We start from the raw sequence: 15,370 nt of genomic DNA on the forward strand, positions 1-15,370 counted from the left end.
GGACCCAGTGATGTTTGCTCAGATGATGCTCCCGTCCTGCTTGCGGGAGAGGGAGGGAGTCTAGAAAAGCATCCCCGGAATGAGCCCAAAAAGAGCCTCTGGGAGCAAGCGGGAGTTGAAACAGCAGGTAAAGGACTTCCCCAGCAGAGCTACTTGATAGCTTGAAACACTGCACCTCGGACACCTGGGCTAGATCCTTGTCTTTGCTGCATAAAGTAAAGTGTACCTGCATATTTTTGGTTGGCCAAAACAAATGTGAAACTTGAAAGCCAGGGTATTTTGCACATAAGCACTTACTTCCTTTTCTTTCTGCTATAATTAACTTTTGCACGTGTTGCCTTCCTACAAACAGGAAAACTTTACTCTGAGGCATGTAGTGTAAGTAGGCAGATAGGAGGAGGAATGGTGGTCAAGTCTAGGCTCCCAATTAGTGGCCACGCAGCAGTGGCAGGTGCCTTCTTTCAGCCTCAGTCTCTTTACCTGTTTGATGGGGATAGAAGCACTGCCCAGTTCTGGGTTCTCGGAATCGAGTGGGATGACGTCACTGAAATCAGGTGGAAACCACCCAGTGTTTGCAAATGTTTGTGTGGCCGTTTAACCTTGTCTCCCCCTAGTGGTTAACAGAGCTTTGTACAGAGTAGCTGCTTAAGAGTTCAAGGAAAAACTACCCGACAGGGAGGTTCACTGGTCGTGTTTTTAAGTTCAGAAGGTTTTTCAGTGACTTGACTAAGGGAGAGAGCCTTGCAGTTCATGTCTGCACACGGGCACTGGGGTTGGGACTCTGTGCTGATGCGATGGATGACCAAGCCCTTCAGGAGGATCTCCATGAACTAATGAAACCAACAGAGGAATATTAAATAGGATTCTGCTTTCAGGCTCAGGAAAGTCATTTGCAGCATTTAGTTGGTCTTTTGAGGTGTCAGCTTGCTGACCTGACAGGAAGGCAGGTGGAACATTAGGGCACAAACAGAGGGCCTCCAGTCCCTGGGTTCTGGTCTTGACCCTGCTGACAAGTGGCCCTGTGATAGGAGTAGATCCATTCTCCTTTCTGAACCTGTTTCTTCCCCCTTAACCTGAAGGGTTTGGGTAGGAGATGCTCGTGCTTTTCTCACTGGGTACCCTGTGTCCAGGTGTCTCGGTGGTTCCTATAAATATAATAGTCACTCAAGAAAACAAGGCATGAATGAGGCCAGTTACTCCTCAGAGCTCGAGCCGGCTTCTCCCGTCTTTGCTGTTGTGGTGGTGGTGCTGCTGGGCCTCCCACGTGTTGGGAAAGTGCCCTACCATCCTCCTGCTTTTATGGAAATAGAAACGCCGTCTGGAGAAGGGAACGGGATGTCCTCGGGTCCTGACCCTGGTCCTTTTCCCTGGACTCTTCAACAGGAGTCCACATGGCCACATGGTTTGAGACCTCAGGGCAGCCATGTGTATTTGTACCAACTGGGCACAGAACGACCCTTGGGGAGTATCTTGCACATAGACAGCACTTCATGTCTGCAGACAGTGGTGCAGCGTTTCAGAGAGAAGTATCACGGGACAGGGGTTAATCTGGAAATCCTTCCGTAAGGCCCCCCTCCTCTTCCCTATGTATCTCCCCCACCCCTGCCCTTAAAATGTGACCTTCTCCCTTGGAATCCTGCCACTAGCCTTGTGTGGGCTCTGACTTGTAGTCCCACCTGTATCCACCCCCCGTCCCCATGGCCTCTGGGCATATTCTGGGGGTGAGTCAGTTTAGCATGATCTCTCTTCTGCCCCAACCCATTTCTTAGAGCCGGTTGATCCAGTGTCACAGTAACCTCGGGCTGCGACAGTCTGCTCAGAGCCTGACGGGAGGCATCCCTTCTCTTGCCTTGTCCAGGGGTGTGAGTGCAACCTCAGCGCTGACCACAGGGTGGAGGAGGCTCGAGGTCTGGATAGGACCAAGATTCCAACACGGTCTCCCGGCACCCTCGGTGTCCTCGTGGGGAGTGAGAATCAAGTGACTGTGTGTGACGGCGCTCGGCCCTGGCGAGGGTTCACATAGGCGGCGAGGGGTCACATAGGCAGCGTGGAGTCTGGAGCTGGAGAAGCCGCAGTGGACGCGGTGGCGGAACTCATCAGAGGAGTGTTTCTGATGAGCATTTCCTCACGGCACTGTAGATGCTTGTAAACGCAGACCGTCCTGAAAAGGCAAAACTAATTCCAGCTTTCCCCTCATTCTGTCTTCATAGCCCATTTTGGAGACTTCAATTCCTCCGTACATCATCCAGGTTACCTTGCGGACAGCCAGTTTATACCAGATCAAAGCGATGACTTTCTCACCAAGGTCGAGTCGCTGCATGAGCAGCACAGGTGAGGGGCGCGCTGGCCTACTTTGGGCGCCCGGGTCAGGTATTTTCAGACATTGCGTCCCCTTCTCTTTGATGCACACTCCCCTTCCTTTTGCTCATGATCCTCTCTGAAGATGTCGGGGGCTTTTGAACCTCTGTGCTATGATGGTGGCAGATACATTGGGCATGACCAGCATTTCTGTGCAGTATAAAATCCAGCTGGTGGAGCAGGAGACTGGCGGCCGCTGTGTTCCTTTTCAGGATATCGTTGACATCGACTAATTCTTAAAGGAAACACCCGCTTTGGAATCTGATTGTCCCACAGATTGACCCTACCTGGCAATCCTTTAAGCCTTACCCTGTTTAATAGATCAGGCCATTCCTTCAGGTGTTGTTGAGTAGACAGGTGTCCAGAAAGTACTGACCGGCTGGACGTTCATGAATTCACCTCATGGAAGCTGCTTTCAGTCTCCTGCAGCGACCTGGGGCCAGCTCTTCCCCTTCTCCACTTGACTCCAAGCCCCGTGGCTGCAGTTCAGCTCCTGCCAGGCAAGGGCCACGCTGCCCCAGGAGGCTAGCTCTCAGGGGACCGACTGCTCACTTCTTGGGAAGGCCATAAAAACAAAGGGCAAGCAACCAGTGTCCCTTCTAAGAAGGCACTGCCAGCCTGCTCTCCCAGAATTGCTCCTCTGGCAGAAGTCAGCATCCGAAAATAGCACAGGGCCAGTGGCATTTGAAGTTTGAGGCCACTGCTGAAAGAATAGACAAAGGCAGAAAGATGTCAAGATTACCTGGGAATTGAGCAACCTGGAAAGATCAGGGCTGGAACCATGAAAGGTGATGGCCCCTGCAGCTGAGGACCTGGAGCCCCCTGCACGGGGAGCGTTGCAGAGTCAAGAGCGGCTGGACGCAGTCAGATCCAACGGACAAGAAGGAAACCTGCTTCCACAGAAGTTAGGGTTAGGTCGTCTGAGGGTGGTCGTGTAAGGCATTTCATAAGCTTAGAGGCACGTTACCGAATCCTCGAGAGTTATTTGACTTTTAAAGGTGGAGTTAGTGCTCCTGCCTGTCCGGTGAACTTGCCTCCTCTCTCCTGTAGTGGGCTGAAGCAGTCGGAAGCCGAATCCTGCTACATCAACATAGCCCGGACCCTCGACTTCTACGGAGTGGAGCTGCACGGCGGCAGAGTACGTATCCTCCGCGGTGTTTTGCTTCAGGGAAAAAAAAAAAAAAATTTTTTTTTAAATTTTAAATTGTACAAGTTTGAAAAATTCCTTGATGAAATTGTTCCTTTCCCATTTATAACAGAAGTCCTTTTTAAAGATATTCAGAGGCTTATTCAGTCGCGGTGAGCTCTGCCAGTCGCTTATCTTGCTTTGTTCGTGGTTGCCATTATATTGGAAGACTTTTCCCCAAAGAGAGAGGTCAGGGGACTAGAAACTTGTGATTTTTCTAAGACTATATTATGATTAAACAGGCAGAAAATATGTATAAGTCCATTTTCCGAAGGATAATTTAATGAGTTAAGCTTTCTGCCACTTCACTCAACCACTGCTCAGATGAGAGCTAGTTGCTCAGACAGTTCTTTAAAAAGCTGTGGTGGAGCCAGGCGTGGCGGTGCTCACCTGTCATCCCAGCCACTCAGGAGACTGGAGTGGGGGGGTCTCAATTTCAAGTCCACCCTCAGCAACTTAGCGAGACCTCATCTCATAATAAAAGGACTGGGGATGTATCATGAGACCCTGGGTTCCATCTGCTCTGCTCAGAGTGCCCTGCTAGCACTGGTCCTGGGCCATACCTCTGCCAGGGGAGCTGGGGAGTGTGGTGTTGGCCACAGGAACTTGATGGACAGTAGCCGTCCGTGTGGCAGGGTTGCGGTACCTACCAAAAGATGTAGACCCGGGAGATTTGGGACCAGTCCTTGACTTCCATGGACCCTTCATCTCCTTGTTCACTCAATTTTTATTTCATTTGCTGATTTGTTCTTTTCTCCAAATGGTGATCGCAGGTGTCATGTTTAAATGCAACCCGGTTCTTCATTATGCAAATCTGGCTTTGCTCAAAGCACATGATTTCAGTCAGGCTGCCATCTGGAGGAGTGCTCTCTGGCCTCTCCGCCACATCAGAACCGCTCTCCCTGTCCGGTTTCTCTAACTCCCTTTGTTCATATTGCTGCTCGCAAACGATTTGTCCCACAGCCAAAGGGAATGAGCATTTATCATGTCTACCACTTGCCAAACCCATCCTAGACTCCTCACGCTAAGCCCTGTTCCTTCTCAAATTCTCTGGTGTTAGCCTATCAAAACGCTTCCACGTGGGTTCTGTAATCTTTCGTGTTCAAAAAGTAAAAATCAAAGCTCTTCTGGGCCCCAAACAACATGTCTGGCAAGTGGCAGACCAAAGGTGCATGCTCAGTCGTATCCGACGGAAACTCCCTGTCTACAGTCTCAGGTATACGATGAGGAACAGAAGTACGTGAATCAAGGGAGGGGCCATCTATAATTATTTTTTGTTTGATTTGCTTGTCTTCTGATGGATTTAAAAGAGCTTATAGTGCTTCCCTTCTCCAGGGTCTCCATGGACTGTGGTGTGCCTGGCACTCTGTAAATGTTCTTAGTAAATGTCTGTTGTATTGGACTTGTAAGCAACACTTATTTCTTAATTGGATTTAGAATCAGTTCTTCACTTGTGATTTTTCCTCATCATATCATAATAGCAAAAACCTTTTCACTAATGGGAGCTGAGATTGTATAAATCCTGCAGAGAGAGGCCTTTCGGATTTTAATGTGGCTGTCAAATGCTAATTTGAAAATTTAGAACTGACTGTCTATTTAAGTGATTCTGGTAACTTTCTAAACTAGGTGTTCATGGTGGAAGAATTTGGTGCTAAGTCCTCAGATCTCAAGTAGCTGTTAAGTGGGGATTTTTGCCTGTTTTCAGTAACATTTTCCCCTTTGTGGCTTATACATATTGCTATTTATAAAAGCGTGGGTGCTTCCAAGTTACTGGTGGGCATAAAGCAGGACTATAACACACTGCAAATCTGAGATCTTCATTTTTTACAGGATCTGCATAATTTAGATCTAATGATTGGAATTGCTTCGGCGGGCATTGCTGTGTACCGAAAATACATTTGCACAAGTTTCTATCCTTGGTAAGTGAAAACAGTTCTAATTATTGTCTGAATCATGCTTTAAAAATATGCTGAACAAAAGTAACTTTATACTTTTATTTCTGAAGGAGGAGTAGAGATTTTCCCCCAAATTTTAACCTCAGACCTCTAAATTTGATCTAAATTTAATAAACCTGGGAAATGGAGAGTTTGGTTTTCATTAGCCTGCCCTCCTGGTCATTCTGTGGTCTGGGATACTCTGCGGAAAGAGTGGATAAACAACATGAGGAGGGTCTGAGTTCAGAAAGCCTTCCCATCCCTCTGCATCTGCAGGGGGTACCTTCCAAGATTCCCAGGGTACCTGGAACTGCAGAGAGTGCCTAATCCTGTATATGCTGTGGGTTTCTCCTTGTATGTACGTACCTGTGATGAAGTTTAATTTATAAATCAGGCACAGTAAGAGCTTAACAACTAATAATACCATAGAACAATCACATTAATACACTGTAGAAGCCAAGTGTGATGCTGCACTACTGGAATCCAGCTGCTCAGGAGGTTGAGGTAGGAGGATCAAAACTTCGAGGACATTCTGGGCAACTCAGCAAGATCCTGTCTCAAAAATAAAAAGGGCTACAGCTCCGAGGTTCAGTCCCTAGTACCATAAAACACACGAAAATCCAAAATACTGTAATAAAAATTGTGTGAAATGTGGCCTTTTTCTTTAACAAGTCAGGACAAATACTGATATTTTCATGAGCCATTGTCCATGCGTGGGTCAGTGACATCAGGGACGCGAAAGCACAGAGAGGAGGGGCTGTGTCAGGATATCCATCGGCATTTTGGAGAGAAGCTTGAGCCTGATGTACCAGGTGATGGGAAGCTTTCTTAAGGGGACCTAGCAGAATGATGTCATCTTCATGGAGGGTGGTATGGTGGCCTGCAGCGTGGGGGCGACTTGCCCCGGGGTCTGAGGGAGTGCGCGCTGCAGGCCGCAGGAGGTACAGCAGCAGAAGCACAGCAGGGGAAGAAGGGGAAGGAAATTAGGGAAAAGTGAGACGGTGTGCGTGCCAGGTCTGTACCACGCCAAACTCGACCCTGGCTTCTAAATCCGCTTCTCATCCTGGCAGCAGAGCCTTGCTAATTGGGACCTAAACATGTTCATCAGAGCATCATCTATGACAGGGAAAAAAAAACCTAGAAGTTTGTATAATTGGAAATGATAATAAGGACAGTCATCATTACGGGTGCCTACTGTGTTCAAGTCGGGTTGCTGTGAACTTTATCTCTTAAACCTGGAGTAAGCACTGTTGTTAGCCCTGTTTTCATGGAAGAGGAAACTGAGGCACAAAGAAGCGAGCCCTTGTTGGGGGTCAACTGCTGACACCTGATACCATTGAAATTTACACCCAGAATCACACGCCGTACCTGTATACTTGTCCCACCCCTAAAAATTACATTTGTGGGAAAGTTCTTAAATAGGATATATACTTACAGACACTGGCTCTCAGTGTTGTAGTGTATCTGTGTTTCAAAAGGAAAACACGTCAGCCCTATCCAGTTTCACAACAAAATCAGTAAAACGAACAGTGGGATCTTCTCCCCGCCTTCCTTTCCCTTTGTCTTGTTACAATCCCCCCAAAGGAAGCAGGAGACCTAGTCTTGGCTCCCTAGCTGAGATGTAGCCTGGGCAGCTCTCCAACCTGCCCAGGACCAGGACTGTGTGGTAGGCACAGGGCTGGCGTTCCTTCCTGATGCTGGGGGCTTCCCCAAAAGCCTCAGACCAGAAGCCACTGGGTCCAGCTCTGTCTCCAGCTGAACCTTTTAAAGCCCTACAGGCAGGGGCTTTATGGGACATAAGACACTGACACCCTGCCAGCTCCGAGGCTCACCTGCAGACCTTCCTGTACTTCTCTTACCTCTCAAGCTCCAGCTGGATTCTGTTGAGGTCTGTCCCTGCCCCTCCAAGACAGCCAGGAGGCTGAGCCCACACACGTGAACACTCAACCAAATGGGCGTTGGCCCCACGGAATAAACTCTCGAGGGAAGGTGCAGTGTGCCTGTGGGTACAGAAACACAGGAACGTGCTGTGAGTCCAGGGGAGGCGGGAGCACAGCGTGGATGTGGGGAGTGGTGGGGGAGAGGCCTGGCTGGGAAGGCCTCGGGGCCACAGAAGCGTGTGGGCCATTCTCAGTGACGAGGCTCTGGGCTTTCCCACTCGTGGTCACACTGACCGTGACTTAGAGTAGGCCTTTACAGTTCACACTCAAGTGCACGTGTAGTTATCTGCATCCGTGTTTATTTGGCACAGGTGTCCTTCAGAAGACTCTCAGTCTCCCGATGACGCTGCCCACGGTCATGTTCCCTCCGTGCCCAGGGCTTGCCAGGGCACTTCATACATCTAGGCCCTTTGTACATATTTTTTCTTCCCTATGAATGGACAAAGGACAGTAGGGAAGGGAACCACTGTAGGGACTTCAGCCTGGAAATGCCAAAGATCGTGTCTGCACTTCATGAGATTTGCTCTGGGAGAGGATGCTGTCAAGTGCAGAAATCAGGATCAGCAGGGTCCCCTATCCGCGAAGGCCCTGGGGGAGCTAGATGTCCACAGATTCCCGTGGGCTGAGCGAGGCACGGTTAGACGGCAGAGGCTCACGAGTCGGGTATCCAGACTCCTGGAAAACAGGAGTGCGGAAGGAGACCGGGGAGGTGGAGGCAGGTGTTTCTCAGGCTAAGATGAGCACCTCAAAAGTCGTGAACCTAACACCTCTGGTCTTTGATGATTAGCCCTCAGGTACCCCAGAAATGCACTTGTCAAACAAGTACATCTGCACAACAGATTGTGCATGAGTACTCAGTATGTAATGGAGGTAGGCCACATACTGCTGATTCAGCTGAATAAATGTCACATGTATGAACTTCCACTCTACCCACCCAGCCTCTCTGCTCGAGAATGCTCTACCTAGGTCTTCATATGATTCTAGAGAGTCACAGAATTCTGATTCCCCAAAATATTACCAAGTAGATTCTAGTGAGGACGTGGGCATTCCTTGTGTGGATTATAGTAGTGTAATATGAGTGAATGATACTGATTTTTTAAAAAAATGAATTCTTTAACCAGTTTTAATGAAAGGAGCAAGCATTGAAGGCCTATGTGTCAAGCATCATACTCGGGTCTTGACGTGCTTAATCCTCTTGAACCCCCACAAGATCACTTTGTGAGGTAGTGTTACTGCCACCGTGCAGGGGGCTCTTCACATTGTAGGGCATGGGTTACCCAAGAGCATGGGTAAGTGCTGGGTGCAGATCCTGGCTCCCAGCATTCCTCTCAAATGATCTTGAGCACCTCGGCAATGTCTCTGAGCCTCAGTTTCCTCATCTGAAAACTGGGTACAGTATACCAATATGTACTTTTCAGGTTTGTTGCAAGAGTAAACGGAGGGGATATTTGTAAAGTTCTTCACACTGGCCTGGTATATAAAAATATATTCTGTTACCGATGTCTTTAATTCTGTACGTGCATGTGATAGAGAGGCTGCCTGACACGTGGCTATTAAGTAAGGGAACTGGGACGCTGACCCAGGCCTGTCCTGCTGCTGCTCCACACTGCCCTCAGCTGTCTCCCCCACGTGTCCACCAGCTCTGCAGGGCTGTAGTGTCACAAAAGAAGCTCACAGCAATGAGAGCGCAAGGCCCATGCTTGTTATTTGAAAGCTACATCACAATCCGGTGGCTCTGTGTGAGACCCAGCTCGGTCAGCGCCTTGGCGTCTGGCGGAGGCAACAGGCGGCCGCTGCTCGCCGTGAAGTGTGCACCAGGAAGCCGGGAGCCCCCTGCAGCAGGATGGCGGACTAGAGGACACGTCCTGAAGGGGGTCAGCTGCCACTGGCTGATCCCCGATGTTTACGTTATTTTGCATTTAGTTTTATTTTTTGTGTGTTTTGTTTTACTTTTTGCAGGGTGAACATTCTCAAAATTTCTTTCAAAAGGAAAAAGTTCTTTATACATCAGCGACAAAAACAGGTGAGTTGTGTCTGCACTGCTTTGCTTCCTGTGTTTTGAAGTTACTTCAGCCCTTAGTTCTTCAGGGGTTGGAGGCCATTGGCCATTTATGTGACAGGGACAGAACAGCGTGGCATGGTGGCGCTGGGGTCTGGAGGGTCTAGCTGTGCTCTCCAGAAGCCTCTGCTTCTCCGGTCTGAGAGTGAACTTGCTCTGAAGTCAGAGGTGGCGGGTTCCAATTATACTTCTTTCCCTCACCCTCCGGGCAGGCTTGTAACCTCCCCAGCCCAAAATTCAGTAAAGCCTGCTTCTCAGGGTCGGCGAGGATGAAATGGGAAGCACAGTCAGAGCAGCCGCCAGAGCCCACACAGAAGCAGGAACCGTCCGCAGGGCCCCACCCTTCCCTTGATGTGTTTAGAGCACGGCTCGTGTCGTGTCTTCTGGGAGGAGGCTGATAGCACCCTGAATAACGGCTTCCACCAGCAGGAGACGTGGGTTCAGTGGTGAGGAAGCTGAGACCCACTGCCAGGGTGGGGGGGTGCTAAATTCGAAAGGATCCTTAGGAGTCCGGGCTGCCTGCGCTTTCCACACCACACTCTGTCTCGTTATGATTCATATGTGCCACCTGCTGTCATTATGTCCATTTCTCAATTTTTCAAAGATAATATGTCCTTAAAATGGCCCCACACAGCCACGAACCCTTATTTCTAAGGGAGCATTCAGGCTCAGAGCCAATGAGGACTAGAATCTGGGCCACCTGACCCCCCCAGTGCAAGTCGCAGAGTGGCACCAAAATGCATAAGAATCCAGAAAACCTAAACCCACGCAGAGTGAAAGCAGAGCCAGGGATTAAAATGCTTTCGGTGCCGCAGTGCTGGGCAGTGCTGGGCTTCACTCCCCGTGGGAAGCAGGTGGAGGAGCCCCGGGTTGTGAAGTTGCTGTTGTCTAGTGGGTGAAAGAGTATTTCCTCGGGACAGAGATGTTCCCAGAGCTGAATTTTAAAAGGAGCATGTCAGACGGTGGCCCCAAATATATCCAACCTCAAAACGTAAGCAGACTTGACATGAGCGTTGCTGGAGGCCCACGGATGAAGGGCGGGTTCTGGCCAGCTTTATCACAGCATTCACAAAGAGGGTGAGCAGTCCTGCTCTAGAACGTTCCTGTGACACTGTCTCTTGCTTCTTCCCTGGTTGCCCCCAGTGGGGCTAAAGCACTTCTAAGACCTTCATCTATGCAGATGAAATCTTGACCATTTTTTCCTCCCAGACCGAATCCAGGGAACATATCGTGGCCTTCAACATGCTAAATTACCGATCTTGCAAAAACTTGTGGAAATCGTGTGTCGAGCACCATACGTTCTTTCAAGCAAAGAAATTACTACCTCAGGAAAAGAATGTTCTGCCTCAGTACTGGACTCTGGGCTCCAGGAACCCCAAAAAGTGAGTATGCTTTAGGGGCAGTGTCCACACTAGATGGAAATGTCAACATGTCTAGTCACCATTGGGCAGAGGTGGGAACGCTGTGCCCTGGAGCCCAGACACTGGATCTTGAACCCTGGGCTGAGGAGTCTTGGGGGCAGCGGTGTCTCTGCCCATGCCCAGGGTTTGTTCCTGGCCCCTCAGCTGTGCTGTCCTCAGAGGTCCCAAGCAACCAGAAAGTGCAGCCGCCCCCCGCACCCTGTCCAGTAAAGGGCTCTGAGTGTCAGTCTGGTGCAGCATGTTGGGCATTCCGAGCTGAGGCCACCAAGCCAGCCTCTCCCACAAATATTCATAAAAATGAATGAACAGAAGTAAAGGCTTCCAGAGCCAAGTGACTTTGGAATTTATTTCCTATAATGATTACAAAATATTAGTAGTTACAGTGACAGTTACCTAGTGTTTACTTTGTGCCAGGCACATATCTAGTTATAGTTCATTCTGGCAGCTGTCCTATGAGGTAGGTCTTATTATCCATGGGAATCATATTCAGAATTTTTAATGACTAGTAAGGTAAGAGAAATTTATATATAAGTCATATGTATATCTGAAATTTTAAAATTTAGATTAAAATGTATTTAGTCTCTAAAAATAACCATGCAGTTTATTTTGTTCTGTTTCTTTGTTCTAAGTATAAGAGGCAGCAGAAATTGTTTACCAAGTTATTCTTAGAATTTCTAAATTGATCGTTGGTTCTTGGAGTTTCTGTGATTTGTTGTCATGTGACTGTTCCTAAATGAGGCTCGTGTCTGAGCCGGTACCTGACGTGGAACTGCATCAGGTGTTCCAGGACTTTCCTGTTATCCGATAGTCACTGGAAACAGATTCAGTAAGTGGACGTTTTCTTTTGGTATCAGGGATGCTAAAGGCTCTCTCTCGGTTTCCATGAACCAAGAGCTCATGTGTTTTTAAAGTTTTTAGCTCCCAGGGTACTGTCTAGCATTCTACTCACTCACTGGCTATCACTGACAAGCCCTGGAAGGATTTATTGGTGGCACTTCTAGGTGTCGAGCCAGCGCACACTGAGGATGCCACATGGAAGCCCAAGCCCTGCTTCCCGCATGGCCCCTCTGGCCAGCGAGGCCGCTGGGTGAGAGCTGCACTCAGGCCAGCACAGGATCCGGGCACCTGCGCAGCCCCGCTGCTTGCAGGGGCCCACCTGCTGCTGCTCTCTGGCAGCAGGTCTGGCAGCCCCGGCAGCTGCACGGCTGTGGGCCCCGTGCCCAGCACTGGGTCCTGCTGTCCTCACTGGGGACTTCCATGGAGGGAGTAGCACTGAGTCCCAAGGCCCAATATCACTTAGCAGGAGCCCCCGGGAACCCAGCAGGCACAGCAGCAGCCCTTGGTGGTCCTTGATTTTGTAAGATAAAACAGTTTCTTGAGTGTGCCCAGAAGCAGGGTGCCAGTAAGCTCTGAGAGGGTTTCGGTGAGGTGCCGAGACACTGCAGACTTACCGATGGAGGCGCTAAAGGAGAAGGAAAATCAGCTCTCGTGACCAGGCTACTTAGTATAAGAAGGTAGTGGAGAGAGTAGGCCTGTGGTGTGACCACGGGTGACACTGCTTTGGGATAGCAGCAGAGCCGGTGATCTTGCTGTGTAGGAAGGTCACTGAGATGGTATACAATTCGGGACTGGTCAATGTGTGGCCTCTGGAAACTGTCGTGACTTTTCATGAGTTAATTAGAATGAAGCAGTTTTCTTCCAGATCAGAATATACTGGAACATAGTCTTGACTTAGGTGGGACCTGACCCTCCAGGCCAGATGGGAGGTGTCATTGTGAGGGCCTGGACAGCATGTTCCACGGATGGGCAGCCAGGTTTAAATCCTCCCTGTGCCACTTGGGTTTTAGTTTGGTACTTCAGTTTCTTCCTCTGCAAAAACTCCTCACAGGGGGCTGGGTTCTGATGATCTCCTGTGACATAAACTGCCCCTATTTCGGTGGCTTAAAGCAACACCATTCTATTGTATTTTAAGATGTGGTGGGACAGGAATTGAAGGAGAGCTTGGACCAAAGACTCTTCTGCTCCATGTGGTAGAGACAGGAATGTCATAGCTGGAGGCTAGATTGATTTGGTGGGTCCAAGAAGTTTCTCTCCATAGCCTGGTGTCTTTTGAGCTACTCATTCAACCCATGCCTGGTATCTCAATGGAATGATTGGTGGACTGAGCTCATCCAGTCCTCTCAGCCTCTCCATGTAGACTCTACAGCTGGGCAGTTGAATTTCTTCTTCGAGGCTCAAAGTTCCAAGAGCCAAAGGCAGAACCTTTGAATCCTCCCAAGGCTGAGACCTGGAACTGGCAAGTGCCTTTGTCAATTAAAGCAGTCAGACAGCCTGAGGCAGAGTCAGAGAACTAACAACCATCTTTAATCACCAAGGGGTCCCTTGGGTCCTGGGGTGGGGGACAAGTTGGCTGTCCTTCAGCCCAGGACTGGCTTCAGCATGCTATGCCTTTCAGTTCTCGTCACCTCCATCTACTTCACAGATGAGGAAACTGAGGCTTAGAGGGGTGACGTGGTTTGCCCACCCCTGAAGATAAATCTACACATTTGTGCCCTGGGTCCTCTGAAATTTTCACATAAAGAAACTTGTTTGGCATTTTCCAAACTTACAGAACAATGGAACACGTATCCACCTGTTACCTGTGACGCATGCGTCAGGGATCTGATATGTTAATCCTGGGAATCATGCAGCTTGCTCACCTTGTTTTTGTGGTCACATGTTTTCTGATGTAGACCAGTCTTCTCGTGATGGCACTATGAGTGCTCCCGTCAGGGCGACAGTGGCATTTGTTATTGTAACTTAGTAAGTGACATTCTAGGGGGAGTTTGGTTTTGTCTGTCTGTGTTTTTATTGGTGGGTTGGTTTTAGGCCACAAGGAAATATGTATAATGTTTTCCTAAGACATCAAAATGTAGTTTAAAATTTACAATACCAGAACTGAAAGTGTTAGCCCTAAATGAGCTTCAAACTATTCTCTCAAATAATTCATTCTCCAAGATTTAAATTCACTATATATAAATAAAATTCGGAAGTAACCTTCAGAGAACATGACCTGAAATTATACTTTCTAAGTATATCCTTAGGTTCTCTGTCAGTTACCAGTGATTTACAGTGACAGTCTCTGCCAGCTAGGGTGACAAAGAGCATCTGGAGGGATGGTTAATATTTTCACTCCTGCCAGTGTGAGTAAAGTGAGAATCCCTCGAAGTTACTTGAACTCTGCTTCTGTGCTATCCCGGCATTCCTTCTAATCTGGTAAGGTTTGGTCAGATTCTGGAAGTAACCAGGTAGCTTAAAATAGTAGAAACACAAACACATTTTCACCAAAAGAAATACCGTAAGGAGAAGCCAGGATGGAGAGACCCTCTTAAGGCCAGTCCAGCTCTGCTCTTGGGGACCTGGTTGATGTCACCCAGGTGTTGAGCCAGCTGTCTGTCAGGGCAGGGGCTTGGGGAGACTCTGATTCACTGTGCTGTGCTTGCTTTCTTGCTGGCTATGTCAGTGTGGAAAGTGAACCTCCATCTGATTTTTCAGGTCTGTAAATAACCAATATTGCAAAAAGGTGATTGGAGGGATGGTGTGGAACCCAGCCATGCGGAGGTCCTTATCAGTGGAGCATCTAGAAACCAAGAGCCTGCCTTCCCGGTCCCCTCCTATCACCCCCAACTGGTATGTCCTCCTTTGTGCCACCCACCAACAGACACGTTCTCTTTCAGCCTATAAATTCCTGAGCACAGATGGCCTGCAGTCAGAGTCTCTAGGTACATTTTGGGCTGTTGTAGAAATAACTGTTTTCCTGAAGTGTACAAGTCTAGCTAAACATTTTCCATAGCCTGTAATGTTGAAATGTTCTTTAAATTTTTAAGAAATGTTTAAGTTAGCATAATTGCACATGTTATGGGGCACAGTGTGATATTCTGGCCCAGGTGTACAATGTGTAATAATCAGATCAGGACAACTGACATGTCTACCTCAAAATATTTATCATTTCTTTGTGTTGGGAACATGCAAAATCCTCTCTACTATTTTTCTTGAAATATACAATTGTTGTCAACCACAGTTATCCTACTATACTAGAATTTTAGAAGTTATTCCTCCTACTCAATTGTTTTTTTTTTTTTTTTAAACAAATTTGGTCTTTTTTGGAGCAGGGTACCAGGAATTGAACCCGGGGGCACTCCACCACTGAGCCACATCCCCAGCCCTATTTTGTATTTTATTTAGAGACAGGGTCTCACTGAGTTGCTCAGCGCCTGGTTTTTTTTGCTGAGGCTGACTTTGAACTTGCAATCCTCCTGCCTCAACCTCCAGAGCCGCTGGGATAACAGGCGTGCACCACTGTGCCCGGCTATGAATTTGGTCTTAATAAATTTGGAAGCTGCCACCTGCTGAAATGCCCTCTTAAAATCACAGTCTACATCCGCACATTAAATGCTCTGAGAAGTCCTGTGGTGAAGTAGCATGAACAACTT

The 15,370-nt window shown here is 48.4% G+C and overlaps 1 protein-coding gene across 6 annotated transcripts in view; it reads left to right on the top strand.

Annotated features, from left to right (window-relative positions):
* Ptpn3 (protein tyrosine phosphatase non-receptor type 3) overlaps window positions 1–15,370 on the top strand; it is a 140,161-nt gene that overhangs the window by 85,923 nt on the left and 38,868 nt on the right. For all 6 annotated transcript variants that reach the window (XM_047524599.1, XM_047524602.1, XM_047524600.1 and 3 more), the window contains 6 exons: window positions 2,211–2,331; window positions 3,409–3,496; window positions 5,375–5,463; window positions 9,378–9,441; window positions 10,687–10,859; window positions 14,433–14,567. In XM_047524599.1, the coding sequence (XP_047380555.1) occupies window positions 2,211–2,331; window positions 3,409–3,496; window positions 5,375–5,463; window positions 9,378–9,441; window positions 10,687–10,859; window positions 14,433–14,567 (670 nt within the window). The remainder of the gene's footprint in view (window positions 1–2,210; window positions 2,332–3,408; window positions 3,497–5,374; window positions 5,464–9,377; window positions 9,442–10,686; window positions 10,860–14,432; window positions 14,568–15,370) is intronic.

This window comes from Sciurus carolinensis, chromosome 14 (assembly GCF_902686445.1).
Source record: "Sciurus carolinensis chromosome 14, mSciCar1.2, whole genome shotgun sequence".
Classification (NCBI taxonomy): domain Eukaryota; kingdom Metazoa; phylum Chordata; class Mammalia; order Rodentia; family Sciuridae; genus Sciurus; species Sciurus carolinensis.